Source organism: Hyperolius riggenbachi, chromosome 1 (assembly GCF_040937935.1).
Source record: "Hyperolius riggenbachi isolate aHypRig1 chromosome 1, aHypRig1.pri, whole genome shotgun sequence".
Classification (NCBI taxonomy): domain Eukaryota; kingdom Metazoa; phylum Chordata; class Amphibia; order Anura; family Hyperoliidae; genus Hyperolius; species Hyperolius riggenbachi.
Window position 1 is genome coordinate 179229281 of NC_090646.1, and position 19572 is coordinate 179248852.

Sequence of the window (19572 nt, forward strand, 5' to 3'; positions counted from 1 at the left end):
CAATGCCTGGTAATGCCTTCTTATAGTAACATTTCTAAGCCGGCGTCTGTTAGGGGATTTTATGGTGACGCACAAAATTCAAACTTATTTTTAACTGGGACATTCTGACATTTTGTGTCATTTTAAACTATCGGGTTTTCTGAGCAGGTGCGTAAATATACGATGCTACTTGGCTTATTAACATACGCAATCTACATCATTTCTAATCAACATTACATAAATAACATTTTATTTAGATCTTATGACCCAAGTGGTGTTCTTATGACATCTTTGTAGATCTAATGTATGCCAAGATATATGCGCTGGTCATGTGGTATCGCTGACGTCATCAGGACAGAACTGCATGATGATGTCAGCGAGACCATGTGACCCGCATGGTGGAGCGCAGAAGAAGCCGACCTGGGAACCCGACCTGGCGAGGTCGGCTTCACCAGCGGAGGAGACTGGGAGCCACTGGAGCTGCGGCAAGGGCACAGGATGGCTGCCAGGGGTTGGAGGAAGCCCCAGATAAGTGGATCGTTATTTTTTTTCCAGCCTGGATGTATCTTTTAAGGTAACAATGTATGTAATGTTTTTTAAACTCTCACTGGCTATAACAAATGTGTTATATGGGGACAGGGAGAGCATTGAAGGGATAATTGAGTTGTTGGTATAGGAAATGTTTATTGTAATATTTTTGACTCTAATATATTTTTGGGCCACTAGATGTCACACATTTTCCTGTCGGATTAGAATGCAGCTCCAGATGCATTTCAGCCAGCAGGAAATGGCAGTATACGTCATTTACAATGGAATTATTTCTGTTGCTCTTTGCAACAGTAATCATTCCTAATTAGACACTTAGATTGGTTTTGGGAACATATGTTATCATTCACATATCCATACTTTACTGGCAGGTAACATGCGCACGTGCATTGCTCAAAGGGGGCTGCAGCCACAAGACTAACATTCATGCCATTTGGCATTCACAGGCACACGCCAACAATGTGAATGTACTGTATGCATGTAGCAAACTGGTTTTCCTGGCTGTCCTACTGATCTCTGCCTCTAATACCTTTAACCAGAGTCTGAACATAGCATAGGAAAAGCATGTGTTTCTAACATTATTGCCAGATCTGACAAGATTAGCTGCATGCTTGTTACTGCTGCAGCCAAATTGATCAATATGGCTGCCAGGCAACTAAAAAGGAAATAAACATGGAAGCCTCCATATTCTTCTCATTTAAGTTGTCCTTTAACCACTTCACCTCCAAGGGGTTTTCCCCTGAAAAACCAGAGCAATAGCACTCCTTCCATTAATTTGCCTATAACTGTATTACTACTTATCACAACGAAACAATCTATACAATATCTTGTTTTTTTTTCACCAACACTTAGACTTTCTTTGGGTGGTAATTTTTGCTAAGAATTATTTTATTCTGGGGGCGTGGCTAGCTATGGGCGAGTGAGGACGTGTCTCACCGCTGCTCCTCCGGCTCAGCTCACATCCTGCAGTATCTTGGCTTCCCCTGGCGACATCAGCGCAGCCGAAGTATCCCAGCTGGAAGCAGACACCAAGGGCTTCCTCCCGAACCCAGCCATGACAAAATCTGGGTCCGAGAGAGCCGTTGAGGCAGCAGAGAAGCTGGCCAAATATGCACATGGCGCAGGGCAAGATGGCGCCACTCTGTTCCAGCCCACTGATCCAGCGGCTGAGAACAGCGCCTCTCCGCCAGCCCCTAAGATGGACACAGAGGAGACAGCAGTCAGCTCATGCACCAGAGGGGGACAAACTGTGAGTAAAGACACAGCACCTAAGCAGCAAAGGGTCAAGAATAAGCAGTCCAAGGGCAGGCAAACACAGGCAGCCAGTGTGGAGGAATCAAACATGGAGGAGGGGGAGCCCACTAGATCCGAGCTTCTAGAAGCCATTAAAGCTATGCAAGCCACTGTACCTATGAGACTGGACACTCTACAGTCAGACTTATCACTAGTAAAAGCTGATTTGAGAAATCTACATGAAAGGGCAGCAGAATCTGGCAGGAGAATCAGTGACTTAGAGGACACTGTTAAACCACTGCAAGCAGCACAAGCTAATACTCATAAGATCACTGATCAGCATACACTGAAACTGGATGACTTAGAGAACAGATCACGCAGATCCAACCTCCGTTTTGTTGGCTTCCCTGAGAAATCAGAGGGCAACTCCCCTTAAAACTTCCTAGAAAAATGGCTGCAACACTCGATCCCTAATATGGAACTATCACACACTTTTTCTATTGAACGGGCACACAGAGTCCCTGGAGGTCCCCCAAAACCTGGTGCTGCACCTAGACCTATGGAGGCAACGTTTTTGAATTATAGGGACAAACTCAAAATCCTGCGGAAAGCTAGACTAGCCCCAGATCTGGAATTTAGTGGCTCCACTATATCTTTGTATCAGGTACAGTGACCAGATTTTTTGTGGGTTCAACCCGGGATTGGGGGGGGGGGAAGTGCCAAAAATGGGAGTGGCCATGACATTGTATGGGTGGAGCTAACGTAATGATGTAACAGCGAGGCATAAGAAAGCAGTGTGTGATGCTATTTAATAGCATATGGTAACCCCAAAGCAGCAAACATAGCCAACTATAAATAATAAATGCAGCAACAGTTACCCCACACACCAGAAAATAAATGCAATGTGGGCAACATGTCAGCACAAAATAAACGCAATGGGCAACATGTCAGCACAAAATAAACGCAATGTGGGAAACATGTCAGCACAAAATAAACGCAATAGGCAACTGTCAGTAGTAGCAAAATTACCTCTGCAGCGGAGAGCGGCGCGACCGCCGCTCTCGCGTCTTACATCACGGTGGATTCCGCCGCTGCCTCCTCGGCATCGCTTCCCACCAGGTCAGGTCTCTCCAGGGTGCATTCAGAGCACGCGCGCACCCAGAGACAGGACCTTTATGCGCTGAGGAGGAAGGTCAGCTGACCGTCCAGTCAGCTGACAACTCTGGTCTGACCCTTTGCCATCTGATTGGTTGAGGAGTATGGGCGGAGCCGCGGGCATTACCGTTTGCATTTAAGACCCGGGCTTTCAGTACATCGTTGTCTGCTGTTGCTGAAACTTTGCGGTTAAGCTCTCAGACCTTAGTTAGTTCCCAGTGTGCTTTGATCCGGCAGGACCTCGGGGATTTCACACATAGCTAGGAATTTATTGATAGCTATAATTATAACTGATATTGTTGCCTTTATGTGTATGAACCTTGCCTGAACTTCTGACTATCCTTTGCCTCACGATTCTGTACTCTGCCTATCTGTCTTGTTGCCGACCCCGGCCTGACCTCGACTCTGTCCCAGCCCTCTGATTCTGTACTTCCGCATATCTGATTGTTGCCGACCTTGGCTATACTCTGACTATGATTCTGCTTACCGATTTTGTACTGCGACCTGACCAATCAGTTACCGACCCTGCTTGTATGACCTCTCTAGAATTAGTGATAGTCCCCACAGCCAGGGGCTATCACTTAGGAGTACTCCTGAGCTAATGTGCACCAAAACACGTGTAATCACACCTTTATTAAAATACTGAAATTTTGCTGAACTTATTACTGTTGTATTACTAACTAGTCTGTTTGAGCTCACTCTGATCAGCAGAGTACCACTGATCATTACAGCAACATGTCAGCACAAAATAAACGCAATGTGGGCAACATGTCAGCACAAAATAAACACAATGGGGGCAATATTTCAGCACAAAATAAACGCAATGTGGGCAACATGTCAGTACAAAATAAACGCAATGGGGGCAACATTTCAACACAAAATAAACACAATAGGGGATACATTTCAACACAAAATAAACGCAATGTGGGCAACATGTCAGCACAAAATAAACGCAATGGGCAACATGTCAGCACAAAATAAACGCAATACGGGCAACATTTCAGCACAATATAAACGCAATGGGCAACATGTCAGTACAAAATAAACGCAATGTGGGCAACATGTCAGCACAAAATAAACACAATGGGCAACATGTCAGCACAAAATAAACGCAATGGGGGCAACATTTCAACACAAAATAAATGCAATGGGGGCAACATTTCAGTACAAAATAAACGCAATGTGGGCAACATGTCAGCACAAAATAAACGCATTGGGCAACATGTCAGCACAAAATAAACGCAATGTGGGCAACATTTCAGCACAAAATAAACGCAATGGGTAACATGTCAGACCAAAATAAACACAATGTGGGCAACATGTCAGCACAAAATAAACGCAATGGGCAACATGTCAGCACAAAATAAACGAATTGTGGGCAACATTTCAGCACAAAATAAACGCAATGTGGGCAACATTTCAGCACAAAATAAACGCAATGGGCAACATGCCAGCACTTAAGATGGTGGATCAGCACTCTGCGTACTCTATGCAACTTCTACTTATGCTGCAATATCTGGGAGTATCAGTCTGTCTCTCTGAGTAGCTTAATACTATATTGCAACCTGGCATATATATAATCCTTTCTTCTTTTGCAGGGCAGTTTGTAATATACTGAAGGTTGCATTTATTATGTGACTTTTATACAATGTGTGACTCTATCCGCGCACTTCTATGCACTCTGAAGTTCTCGAAACAGTTGTGGTTTCTAGTTAAGATGCTGTAAATCCAAATCTGCCTAATTTTTTTCTCCACAGGCCTATTTCTAACTCATAGCTTATTTCAAATTGCTCTTGTTTATCTGTGATGATAATGCCCTCTTGTGGCCAATGTTTATATCATTGTGTTTTATGTGCTTTGAAAAGTTTTGCATATATATAAGAATATAGGCCCTCGAAGGAAAATACAGGTTACCTTTCATGCCTACAGGTACTTATTGTTTTATGTATCTAAATATTATTTCTCACCTATAACTAAGCCTTTGTGTTAATAATCTGTGCTGGTTGTAACCACGGGAACTAGTTCTGTGGTGTACTTCGCTGAGCCGGAGACATAGCGGTCAGTTATTGTTACCCCACTTTTACTACAGTTAAGGGCTTAAGACCTTCTGTGATCTTAGACAGGGGGTGGGGTGGGTCAGGGTTTGAGTTGTTTTTTTCTCTTGTGTGTGGGAGTTATGTGTTGTCTGTGCGTGTTTCAATCCGGAAGCATAGTTACTAAAAAATATCTAAACTGCCGTTATACTGAACAGAGGAAAAATGACCAGATCCTGTTGGTTCACTGTTACATCCCTGGAAAATTATGTTACTTAAGTTACTTTCCTGGAATGTCCGAGGAATGAATAATCCAATTAAGAGGAATCTATGGTTTAATCACATCTGTAAGCTCTCGCCACAAATTGCATGTCTGCAAGAAACCCATCTAGTTGGTGCGAAAGGGGTAGTACTTAACCTCCTGAGCGTTACGCCGCTCAGGAGGTTTTGTTACTTTTTGCCCGATTTTTTTTATAAATGTGTCAAATCGCTATAAAGCCTCTAGCTAGCCCTAGGCTAGCTAGAAGAAGTCTCCGGAACCCCCCGATCCTCGCCGCTCCCCCGTTTATACGTTACCCAGCCTGGATCCAGTGATCGGCGCAGCCTCCCAGGACAGCTCCGGTGTTCACTATGGGCAGGATAGCAAATGACGTCATGACATCGCCGACGTCATGCGCAAACCCGATCCTCCCCATAGAGAGACTGGAGCTGTGCCGGGAGGCTGCACGATTGCTGGATTATTATTATTTTTTATTTATGTAGCGCCAACATATTCCGCAGCGCTTTACAAAGCACAATAAGAGGACAAGGGGAACATAGATACAACTAACAAATGTACAGCAGAGTTTCAAGCAGCACGATCCAGGGGGGAGGGTTAACGTATAAACGGGGGGATCGCGGGGGATCAGCGGGTATCCACGGGTGTCGGAGACTCTTACTTGCTAGCCTAGTGCTAACTAGAGGATTTACAGCCATTTGCCACATTTATTTATTTATGGGGGACTCCTGGGGCCACAGAGCGGTATGCCCGGCACAGTGTCGGGCATACCGCTAAGGAGATTAAGAAACCGTGGATAGCAAACTATTACTTAGCTCATTATTCCTCCTTTTCTAGAGGCACAGCAATTTTAGTTGCCAAACCTTTCCCTGGGAAAATTACAGAAGTCAGAGTAGACAATAAAGGGAACTTTGTAATAATTAAATGTCAGATTGATAGTCGGCCATTGGTGATTGCATCAGTATATGTTCCACCCCCCTTCAACATAACCGTGCTAACGGATCTTATAGGAAAACTCCACCCACTTTTAGAAGGTCCACTGCTACTAATGGGAGACTTTAACGTAGTCTTGAACCCTGATTTGGATAGGCTTAGAGGGGTGTCAGGATGTGCTCTGCTTTCATTGGGTGGAAAGAAATGTATAGTCTATATATGATATCTGGAGGTGGAAATTCCCAGAGGTTAAAACATACTTAGTGTTTGCCCTTTGTAAAATCGTTCCTCTCTCTGATTTACATTCTGAAATGTATCACAGCTGGTAAACATCTTTAGTTGTGCCAGATGATTGCTGCAGAATGTTTGTTCAGGGCTGGTGCACACAGAGCGGCTTTTTCAGCGTTTCTGCAGCCGCTTGTGGCTGCGGATCCGCTTGGTCAATGTATCTCAATGGGGTGGTTCACACCAGAGCGGGAACGCATACTCCCGGGGTGAGGCATTTTTTGGGTTGTGGATGCGTTTCTGCCTCAATGTTAAGTATAGAAAAAACGCAAACCGCTCTGAAAAATGGCAGTTCAGAGCGGTTTTGCAGGCGTTTTTGTTACAGAAGCTGTTCAGTAACAGCTTTACTGTAACAATATCTGAAATCTACTACACCAAAAACGCTTCACAAAACCGCAAGATGCTAGCTGAAACGCTACAGAAAAATAACAAAAAGCGTTTCAAAATCTGCTAGCATTTTGCGGATCTGCTAGCGGGTTTTGGTGTGCACCAGGCCTCACTGAGAGTTCTATGCACAGAGGGAGTTTCTGCTTGCTTGGCAGTTGGAAACAGCTGTTATTTCCCACAATGCAACAAGGTTCACAGACAGAAAACTGTCAGAGCCATAGCTCTGACATCACACTGTGGGAGGGGTTTCAACACAATATCAGCAATAAAGATATCCCTGATGATCTATTGGAGAAAAGGTGAAGGTCAATCCTGGGTTAAAGTTTCTCTTTAAACTTTTACTAAAAGAATTAGGCCATCACAGGAAAGTAACTCAGACCTTTAACTAATTTTGTCCCTGTGTTTTGTGAATAATGTGTAATAAAGTTTAAAAACATATGTTTAACTTTGTGATTTGCTTGTAGGTAGAAGTCAGTTACTTCATCTTCATAATTCATTGTTCTGTGGGCTGGTTGCCTTTAACCACTTTGCTACTGAGGGGTTTTTGTCCTTCTGTACCTGAGCAATTTTCACCTCAGCTCACCTTCCATTTATTCACCTATAACTTTATTACTACTTATCACAACAAATCTTGGGGGGGGGGCAACAATTAGGCTGTCTTTGGGTGGTACATTTTGCTAAGAATTATTTTATTCTAATTGCATTTTAACAGGGAAAATAAGAAAAAAACTGGGGGAAAAAAATCCTTATTTCTCAGTTTTCGGCCATTATAGTTTTAAAATAATACATGCTACCGTAATTGAAACCCACACATTTTATTTTCCCATTTGGCCAAGTTATTGCAATGTTTTAAATATTTCCCTAGTAGAATGTATGCAGGGGCAGAACTAGGCCCCACTGGGCCCCCCCTGCAGAATTTCAGAGCGGGCCACCCCCCCCCCCTGGGGCTCGCTCGGGGCCGTTTTGGGGGGTTGGAGGGGTCGCAGCATGAAGGGAAAGCCATGGCCACTGTCAGCGGGGAGGGGGGACTTCCAGCTTAAAGAAGTGCCCGTGGGCAGCGGCGAGCAGCGGCGGGCAGCAAACAGATTCATACCTTCCGTGCGCTACAGCCTGCATCCCTCTCGCTAGCCTCTGACGCGACTTCCGGTATAACAGGAAGTCGTGTCAGAGGCTAGCGAGAGGAACGCAGGCTGGTGGAGGGCACGGAAGGTATGTATCTGTTTGCTGCCCGCCGCTGCCCACGGACACTTCTTTAAGCTGGAGGGGAGCGCAGAGGGGAGAGCCCCGAGGTGAGGGAGGGGGGGGACGTCCCCCCTCCCCGCCGACTGTGGCCACGGCTTTCCCCTCTTGCTGCAACCCCTCCAGCCCCCCAAAATGGCCCAGAGCGGACCCCAGGCCCCCCCCCCCCCCCCATGGGAGCAGGGGCTGCAGGCCCTATTGTTATGCCAGTGAATGTATGGCACCAATATTTTATTAGAAAATAAAGGTGTATTTTTTCAGTTTTGTGTCCATCACTATTTAAAAGCCCATATTTTCAAAATTAACAGTAATATTGACATAAATATATATAAAAAAAAAGTTCAGTCCCTAAAGTAACTACTTATGTATTTTTTTAATTGTAATTTTTTATGAATAATTTTTATTTGGGTAATTATGAGATAGTGTGGGAGGTAAGGTGTTAATTTTAAATGTAAGTGGAGCAGCACGGCGGGGTAGTGGTTAGCGCTCTTGCCTTGCAGTGCTGGGTCACCGGTTCAAATCCCAGACAGGTTAACATCTGCAAGGAGTTTGTATGTTCTCCCCGTTTCCGCGTGGGTTTCCTCTGGGCATTACTGTTTCCTCCCAAAATACATACAGATAAGTTACCTTAATTGGATTCCCCCTAAATTAGCTCTAGACTACGATACATGCACTACATAATACATACATATACATATGACTGTGGTAGGGACTAGATTATGAGCCCCTCTGAGGGACAGTTAGTGACAAGGCAATATACTTTGTACAGCGATGCGTAAAATGTCAGCGCTAAATACTTAAATACCCAAACAAAAGTGTGGGTCTTCTTATTAAAATAAATGTATGTAGGTGTAATTTTACTATTTGGCCACAAGATGTCCTCACACATTTTTTCCTGTTAGCGCACCATAAGTACATGAATAGGAAATGATGCATGGACATGTTACTTCGTTTTGTTACAATGACCGCGGCATCTCATTGTTGCCAGCAATCATAGACATGGGGACTTAGATTAATGAATGGGAACACCGTTTCCATTCATTCATCTCCCCTGTAATGACCGGCAGCAAGAACGTGTGCAGGAGCCATTGGATTCCATAGACGATTATCTACATCCCTGGGCAGGAACTGAAGTCCTGCAGGACGTCTCAGATTACAAAAGTGGTTAAAGTGAACCTGAGATGAAAATACACTGATGAGATTAACAATTATATTTATCTTCCTACTCCTAAAAAATGACCTTTTTTTAGTCATCCCATGGTTTTATTTTATATTTAAACATTTACAAAGTAGGTTTAATCTTTTACTGTCTCTAATCAGTGGCAGCCTATTAAGTATCTCTCCCTGCCCTCAGGAGTTGGATTCTACCAGAAAAACTTTTATGGCTCCAATCAGTGGGGCTTATCAGTGGTGTTTACTATATCCCCGACAAGGTCCCCAGCAAGACAGAAGCGTTCACTTCAATCCCTAGAAATTAACTCTTTCGGGCAGTAAAATAAAACAAGTAAAACAGCCTGGTTATTAATATGTTTTGTACTGTATATACACATGTTTATATCATCATGTCACATATCGCCTCTGGTACACTTTAATCACTATATTTAATAAATAATATATTTAATCTGCACAGGGGTGTAACTAGAAATCACTATCACTATTTATCCTCTCACACCTAAAAAATACTTTTTTTTAGATATCCTATTATTTTCTTTTATATTTTAACATTTACAAAGTAGATTGAATGTTCTGTTGCCCTTACTCAATGGCAGTCTATTAAGTGTCCCAGATTAAAGATACATAATCTGTCATTTTTAAATCGCCTTCTGTCCTCATACATTCAATTCTGCCAGGAAAACTTTATGGCTGTAATTTACTTATCAGTGAGTCTTACTGTATTCCTGACAAGGTACCGACAGGAAAGAACCTGTCACTTCCTGTCACTTCCATGTCTAAAAATGAACTCTTTGAGGCAGCACAATATAGCCTGGTTATTAATATGTTTTGCACTGTACATAAACATGTTTATTTCATCATGTCACATGTTGCTTCAGGTACATTTTAAGGCCCGTTTCTACTAAGTCCCAATACCCAACGCTACCTCACAGGTGAGATGGAAGGGGAAACGCTGCATATTCAGACAATAGGCTTGCTGCCCTAACCACATGCTGGTGCAATTCTGGATGGCATGTTGGAGTTCGCATGCAAATCCGTATAGCCATGCATGGCATGGCTATAGTGATTCAGCTGCAGCTTCACAGCAGCACAGGTGCTGCATCTGATTCAGAAGCAGAGGTCACACCCATTGGAAATACCTGTAGGACCTTAGCATTCCATTCTTACACTTGTGACAGATTTCCCAAGATAGTTTCTTAATTTTTTATGCATTTTGTATGGAATGGAGTCACCTATGTTACAACCAGAAAGGCAGCATGGTGGCCAAGTGGATAGCACTCTCACATTGCTGCACTATTATCCTAGGACTACTTACATGGAATTTGTACGTTATACCTTTGTTGCTGTGGGTTTTCTCTGGGTATGCTGGTTTCCCACACTTCCAAATGACATCGATAAATTATTTGAATCCTTCCAAAAATGAACCTCAGGATAAGATAGATACAGTGGATCATGACTTTTTTTTAGGGATTATAGTAACTGTCACTAAACATTTGTGGTAACTGTTGACAGGTCCTGCACATTGACTCAGAACTCAGAAGAAATTTAGCTATTTTTCCTATACAGAACAGCTTCAGTTCTGCATGTCAATTGGTTTCTCACTTTACACCCTTCCACAACATTTAACTGGATTAAGGTAATTAAGGTCACAACCTTTACTTGGAATCCAAATCAGCTTTATTCACCAAGTACGACAATTGTGGTACCCGAAATTGATCGTGGCTCACATGGCATTGGCAGTGTTACAAGGACAGACATTGCATTGACATGACATTGCGTTGACAGAAATATGGGAGATATAACATTGCACTGACATAAACTTGGAAGATTTAATATCGAGAAAAAAAATGGCAGTACACAAGTGCATTGGGGGAGGTCTTTAAGGCCTTACAATGGTTAGGGGGTGGAGCAATTCTTCCACACGGTGCTTGTAATGTTTGGTGAGTGATCAGAGTAGGCAGCCAGGAAATTAGTTCTGTCAAGGGGCTTGAGTGGCGCAGGTGGATGGACCTGGCAGGAGGAGTTCAGTAGGAGTACCGCTTGGCAGCACCAGTGGCATATGGAATTATCATGGAGATGGCGGGTCAAAGCCTACGTACGTACGTACGTACGCACACAGCATTTTTTCCCTTGTCTGTATGCATGCATGCACCCACTTTATTGCCTATAGTGATTGGTTGTTGGCTCGTATTTAACCACTTTAGCCCTCAGGGTTGTTGTCACCTTATAGACGCAATCAATTCTCACATGTAAGTGCTCCGCCCAATCTTAGCCAATATCTTTATATACTTCTCACACCTTAATGATCTTTATCTTGTTTTTTCACGACAAATTAGGCTTTTTGTGGATGATATTTTTTTGTAATTATTTTGTTTTCTATGCATTTTAACCATTTACCGACAAGTATATGTATTAAAACGTCATGCTGTAGCCTATTATCGGCAACATGACGTTTTAATACGTCACGCGATCCCGCCGCCGCTCCGCACGTGTGCGTGCCGCTACTGCCACCATTTCTATCGGGATCCCGTGTTTAGTGATTTGGGAAGAGGACCGAGCGGTCCTCTACCTAATCGCAATGCCTGGAGTGAATGGACGTGACCGCGAACAGCAGCCACCTCCATTCACAAAACAGGAAACTGTTACAGTTAAATAAAGTGTAAAAAAAAAAAAAGTGATCACTTCCTATAACCGAGTGTTCACTAGCGCCATCTTGTGGCCAAAAAGTATATTACACACACACACATACATATACAGGTACATACACATTATTAATAAAATTAATACAATTACACTTCCAACCCTCCCCCCCCCTCCAAAAAAAAAAAAAACACTTAAAAAAAAAAAAGCTTAAAATAAATCAATAAATAGTTGCCTTAGGGAAAATTAATTTTAATTTATTACATAGGGGCTTGTAATTATGGCCAGAACAAAAAAAAAAAGAACAGAAAAATAACACCTATACTTCAAAATAATATATTGTCGCCGTGCATTGTGATAGGGACATAATTTAAACTGTTTAATAATCGGGACAACTGGGTAAATAAAATGTGTTGGTTGTATCCAAAGGAGAATGTTTAATTTTAAACTATAATGGCTGAAACTGAGAAGAAATGATTTTTTTTCCATTATTTTTTTATTTTTCCCATTAAAACGCATTTAGAATAAAAAATTCTTAGCAAAATGTACTACCCACAGAAAGCCTAATTGGTGGCGAAAAAAATGAGGTATAGATCATTTTCTTGTGATAAGTAGTAATAAAGTTATTAGGGAATAAAAGGGAGGAGCACTGACAAGTGAAAATTGCTCTGGTCCGTTAGGGTAAAAACCCTTGGGGGTGAACTGGTTAAGGCTGCTTCCACACAGGGACGTTACAGGCGCACGTTAGTGCAGCCTGTAACGCTCCCCCAACGCACAGCAATGTAACACAAGTGGGCTGTTCACACAGCCCACGTTGCGTTGCATGTAACGCTGCACGTTCTTAAGAAAGTGCAGCATGCTACGGCGTTAGAGCGGCTTAAGCCGCGTTAGACTGTCTGCACATGCGCAGTCATGTTGGGGAGGAGCGGAGAGCGACCAGGCACATGGCTAATTAATATTCACTGCACGTTGTGACGTGCAGTGTTTACTTCCTGGAGCGGCCGCTCTGTGCGGTGATTGGCCGGCGGGACCACGTGATGCCGCATGCGTCCAAGAGTACGCATCACGGCATCACGGACGCCAGAGTGAGCTGCACAACGCGGCTCACTCTGACGTCCACAACGAAGAGCACCAGGCCTTGCGTTAGGTGCACATTATGCGACCTTAACGTAGCACCTAACGCAACGTCTTGGTGTGCAAGTAGCCTAAAGGGAAACACGAAAACAAAAAAAGAAAAACTGCACCATTTCTCCATTTCCATCCACTATAGTTTTAAAATAAACAATCCTACCATAGATATCCCCTAAAAATCAATGTTGTTCCTAGTGCGATGTATGGGGATAATACAGTATATAATTTGGAAATAAAGGTTTCTTTTTTTTCTGTGTTGTGTTTTTTGATTTCTCATTGTACCCTAGCAATGATTCATTCAAGTCATTATGTCAAGTCCAGGCCCCCTTTTTTGCACTAATTGTTACAGTGCCATTCTTTATTTGCATAGCCCCAGAAGAGTCTGGACATCAAAAAAAGGCCACAAATGTCACCATTATGGGAAGCTAAACAGCAGAGCTACTGACTTGTGTCATTTTTCTGAAAGTTTATCAAACCTGATCATACTTTTGAAAATTACATTAATTTTGAATTATGGATTGTGTTTGCCCCTATCTAATTATATGTGACAGGGGTCAAAGCTATGAGTCACATCAAAATGTATTCTATAACTCTTTATGATAAAATCACAAATACGTCATTTAATAAGAAGACCACATATACGTCATTTAAAGAGACACTGAAGCGAGACTAAATCTCGCTTCAGCTCTCATATATAAAACGCCACTATCCCGCGGCTAAACGGGGGTCCCTTCACCCCCAACCCACCCCCCGCAAAAGTTGGTCGCAAAGTTGGTCGTGAACTTTGCTTCCTGGAGGCAAGGGATAACGGCCGCAGCCCTGCCTCCAGTCGCGTCTATCAGACGTGCATCGCCGCCTCTCCCCCGCCCCTCTCAGTGAAGGAAGACTGAGAGGGGCGGGGGAGAGGCGGAGATACGCGCTGACAGACGCACGTGGGGCAGGGCTGCAGCGGCTAGCCCTGCCCCAATTCGGAAGCGCTCCCCCGCATTACGGAGGGGATTTGGGGGGACAGGGACCCCCGTTAAGCCGCGGGATAGCGGCGTTTTAGCAGGGGCACACGTGCCCCTGCTATATATGAGGTCACTCTCTTTAATAAGAAACTGGATGCACAGCAATCCATTATTCTGAAGGTATGCCTATGCCTTTTTCATTCAGAGAGGGGCTGGTTAGGGTTAGAGGTAGTTGAGGGGTAGTTAGGGTTAGGCATAGATAGTGGAGGGTTCAGGTGAGAGTTAGGGTACAGTGGATGATAGCATAATACAATTTAAATTGCCAATATTCTATTAATCACCACCGATATTCTACGATAGTAAATAATAGAATATCATTAATATGACCAATAATCTATTACTGTTATTTTGCACCTATTGCCAATATTTTGCACCCATTTTTCCTTACTCACTACTGTAGATATGCCCTATCTATGCTTAACCCTAGCCACCATCCACAGACCTCTAACACTAATCCTCACCAATCTATACCATAGTTATAACACTAATGGCTGACGCCATAGGTGCCCATATAAAACGCTACCAATAGTGGCACGCTACCAATAGTGGCACGCTACCAATAGTGGCACGCTACCAATAGTGGCTATAACAGTAAATTTGGGCACCAAAATCACCCAATAAAATAGCCGGTGCCGGGATAATGGCTCCCGCTATTTTTTATATTTATAGAGGCTTTATTTATAGATTCAGTTTCTATAGTGGGCGGTCCTGACAAATTTATCAACGCACTCTGCACCCAAATTCACATGAACCCTCACAGCAGCTTCTGTCATCTCAGAGTGCAGATCTGAGGTAATACAGAACTGATGTGAGAGATGTACAGTTTGGGAGAGGCCACACTTGTGTCCGCAGAAAACACAGGCATTTTCCCGTGGATGATTTTTCGCATCATTTACATATTTTCGCACGTGGGTCCTCCACTATAGACGGCCGTCACCTGCTAGAAGTCTACAGGAATTGTACACCCATTGCTATTGTAAGCAACGGGGAATCAGGTTTTGTTACGTGTGGTAATCGTTGCCAGAAAATGAACGCACACATTGTCACTGCATAATGTGTGATTTTGCATTGTGCAAAGTTACACATGATGTAAACAAAGCCTAATTTCTTTATTTTATGAATGATCACTGTTACTGGATGTAACAGCCATCAATAAAGTACAGAAAAGTCACCATTATCGGGAACAGGGACAGTGTTTTGGGGTGTTTGCAGGATGATGTAAGTGTAAGGGTTGCATACAATTCATGCATTGCACATCCAGCATGAGACACTTTATGAGCAATGCATGAATGCTGCAACCAAATGAAAGTGCCAAAGTTCAGGAAATGACTGAAATACTGAAACAAGGCGTAAATGAATAATGCGAGTTTATTAACCAAGAACAAAAAAGGAATGTGACCATAAATGTACATTAATCTCATGCACAGCAATCAAAATAATATGCAATGATAATATCATGCACAGCAATGACAATAACATGCAATGATAATCTCATGCACAGCAATGACAATAACATGCAATGATAGTCTCCGGCACAGCAATGACAACAATGTGCAATGATAGTCTAATGCACAGCAATAGTAATAATATGCAATGATAAGCTCACACAAACACAAGAATAGCTCTGCAGGCAATTGAATTGAGACTGACATACATATGCAATCCGGTGTATGTACAAATAGATCTCCCTGCATAAGGAGTAATGTGGAGCATCCCAGTGTGTGTGTGTGTGTATATATATATATATATATATACATGCCCGTTTCTTGGGCCGTGCGGGGCGTGCCGCCGCCCGGGGCGCTGTTGGGAGGGGGGCGCTGTAATGGAGGGGGGAACCGGAGCCGCGGGGAGGGCAGCCCGACCTCTCCCTCCCTCTCCTGGGCCGCCCTCCGTGCTCCCCCTTCAGACGCATACTCAGGCAGGAAGCGCCGCTGTTTACAACTCACCTCCCTGGCTCCAAGCGCTGCTCTCTCGCCGCAGGTTTCCTTTCTGTATACACGCTGATACACACGCTGCCGGAAGCAGCGTGTGTATCAGCGTGTAGGCAGAGAGGAAAAGACTGGCGGCGAGAGAGCAGCGCTTGGAGCCAGGGAGGTGAGTTGTAAACAGCGGCGCTTCCTGCCTGAGTATGCGTCTGAGGGGGGAGCACGGAGGGCGGCCCAGGAAAGGGAGGGAGAGGTCGGGCTGCCCTCCCCGCAGCTCCGGCTCCCCCCTCCATTATGGGGGACAGCTACCTACCTAACCTACGCTGGGGGGCACCTACCTAATCTAACCTACGCTGGGGGGCAGCTATCTATCTAACCTATACTGGGGGGGGGGGCACCTACCTAATCTAACCTATGCTGGGGGGCAGCTACCTAATCTAACCTATACTGGGGGGCAGCTACCTAATCTAACCTACTCTGGGGGGCACCTACCTAATCTAACCTACACTGGGGGGCAGCTACCTATCTAACCAACACTGTGGGGCAGCTACCTATCTAACCTATACTGGGGGGCCCCTACCTAATCTAACCTACACTGGGGGGCAGCTACCTACCTAATCTTACCTATACTGGGGGGCAGCTACCTAATCTAACCTATACTGGGGGGGAGCTACCTATCTAACCTATACTGGGGGGCACCTGTCTAATCTAGCCTATACTGGGGGGGGGGGGAGCTACCTAATCTAACCTATACTGGGGGGCAGCTACGTATATAACCTATACTGGGGGGGCACCTACCTATCTAACCTATACTGGGGGGGGCACCTACCTAATCTAACCTAAACTGGGGGGCAGATACCTAATATAACCTACTCTGGGGGGCACCTACCTAATCTAACCTACGCTGGGGGGCAGCTACCTAATGTAACCTATACTGGGGGGGGGGCACCTACCTAATCTAACCTACACTGGGGGGCAGCTATCTATCTAACCTATACTGGGGGGGGGGGCACCTACCTAATCTAACCTATGCTGGGGGGCAGCTACCTAATCTAACCTATACTGGGGGGCAGCTACCTAATCTAACCTACTCTGGGGGGCACCTACCTAATCTAACCTACACTGGGGGGCAGCTACCTATCTAACCAACACTGTGGGGCAGCTACCTATCTAACCTATACTGGGGGGCACCTACCTAATCTAACCTACACTGGGGGGCAGCTACCTACCTAATCTAACCTATACTGGGGGGCAGCTACCTAATCTAACCTATACTGGGGGGCAGCTACCTATCTAACCTATACTGGGGGGCACCTGTCTAATCTAGCCTATACTGGGGGGAGGAGCTACCTAATCTAACCTATACTGGGGGGCAGCTACCTATATAACCTATACTGAGGGGCACCTACCTATCTAACCTATACTGGGGGGCAGCTACCTATCTAACCGATACTGGGGGGGCAGCTACCTATCTAACCTCTACTGGGGGGCACCTGTCTAATCTAGCCTATACTGGTGGGGAGCTACCTAATCTAACCTATACTGGGGGGCACCTACCTATCTAACCTACACTGGGGGGCAGCTACCTATTTAACCTACACTGGGGGGCAGCTACCTATCTAACCTACACTGGGGGGCAGCTACCTACCTAATCTAACCTATACTGGGGGGCAGCTACCTAATCTAACCTATACTGGGGGGCAGCTACCTATCTAACCTATACTGGTGGGCACCTGTCTAATCTAGCCTATACTGGGGGGGAGCTACCTAATCTAACCTATACTGGGGGGCACCTACCTATCTAACCTATACTGAGGGGCACCTACCTATCTAACCTCTACTGGGGGGCAGCTACCTATCTAACCTATACTGGGGGGGCAGCTACCTATCTAACCTATACTGGGGGCACTTATCTAACCTGTATTGGGGGCACCTACCTACCTAGCTAGCCTATACAGGTGGCAACTATACTGGCTACCTATATTGGAGACACCTACCTAAATAACCTATACTGGGGGCACCTACCTATCTAACCTATGCTAGGGCAACTATTCTGGCTACCTATATTAGAGGCACCCACCTAGCTAACCTGTACTGGGGCACCTACCTATCTAACTTATACCGAGGGTGCCTGCCTATCTAACCTATACTGGGGCAACTATACTGGCTACTTATACTGGAGGCACCTACCTGGCTAACCTATAGCGGGGGCAACTATACTGGCTCACATATGCCTGGCTACCTATACTGGGGGGACCTATAGCTGGCTACCTATACTGGGGTACCTATTCTTGGCTACCTATACTGGGGGGACCTATACTAAGTGCAACTAGACCTGGCAAACCTATACTGCGGGCACTCATACCTTGCTCCGGGGGGGGGGGGGGCGCAATTTTTACACCTTCGCCCTGGGTGCATTTTAGCCTAGAAACTGCACTGTATGTATATATATATATATATATATATATATATATATATATATATATATATATATATATATATATATAATCGCAGTACAGAAGGAGCAAGCTAACGGGCAGTCATACAGGCAAAACATTCACCAGAATATCAAACCAAACAGTGTAGTCACTAGGCAAAGAATTGTCGAGAGCAAGGCAAGAGGTCATACACAGGCAATCAAGAACACAGGATAACAGGATACAAGATACAAGACCAGAACTCAGACTAGGAGGGCCAAGTCGCAGATACGTTGAGCTAGCACTGGAGTAGTGCTCAGGCTTGGCTTTTATCCTTGTGCAGAGACATCAGGTGATCATTCAAATCTCCTCCCAACAACAGTCTGTAGAGGAGAACAAGTTCTGGAAGAGTGAGCCCTCTGCTGGTAGACAGAGAAACAACATAATTGATGATGAGTTCATACTGACATCTGCTGGTGAAGAGAGGAAGTTCATGAATCGTATTCACAGCGATGTCCCCAGCAGATGCGAAGCCTGACAGTAGGATTGAAAATTCATCTACTCTTCGTGCAGCTCCCTCTGGCTTTCCAGCGTCCATGCACCAGCTATTGGCAAGTCACCTGACTTGCCGGAGCCGCACACAGAGGACACCAGAAGGCTGCTAGGAGCTACAGGAAGGGAAGGAGATGGCGCCTAGAGGCTTGGTAAGCATCACTGCTGCGGGGAGGAGAGGTTTTTGCTTTTTTGACTGGTTGCTCAAGCAAATGGCAAGCACATTTATCCAGCATACGCATTTGTACGCATTTAACCAGTAACGCGTAAAAATGCATGTGTTAATGTTCCTGCACCAGCTGGAATGCGTAAAAATGTACGCAATGCGACCCGCAGACCTCCGAGGTCGGCAAGCTGCCAGCGGGGGACTGGAGCAGCAGTGAGTGACTACGAGGGCACAGGATGGCTGCATGGGGCTGGTAGAAGCCCCAGGTAAGTGAAACTCATTTTTTTATTTTGCTCGGACCTTCCCTTTAAGTTTTTATAATAGCAATTTGCATATACTCCAGAATGTTATGAAGAGTGTTCAGATTAATTGCATAATCCTTCTTTGCCATGAAAATAAACTGAATCCCAAAAAAACCTTTCCACTACATTAAATTGCTGTCATTAAAGGACCTGCTGAGATCATTTCAGTAATCGTCTTGTTAACTCAGG

At 44.6% G+C, this 19572-nt stretch overlaps 1 protein-coding gene across 1 annotated transcript in view; it reads left to right on the plus strand.

Moving 5' to 3' along the window:
* Window positions 1-2317: 2317 nt before the first annotated feature.
* Window positions 2318-19572, plus strand: part of LOC137563742 (uncharacterized) — a 42348-nt gene continuing 25093 nt past the window's right edge. The window contains exons 1-2 of the mRNA XM_068276659.1: window positions 2318-2422; window positions 18707-18863. Of these exons, the coding sequence (XP_068132760.1) occupies window positions 2318-2422; window positions 18707-18863 (262 nt within the window). The remainder of the gene's footprint in view (window positions 2423-18706; window positions 18864-19572) is intronic.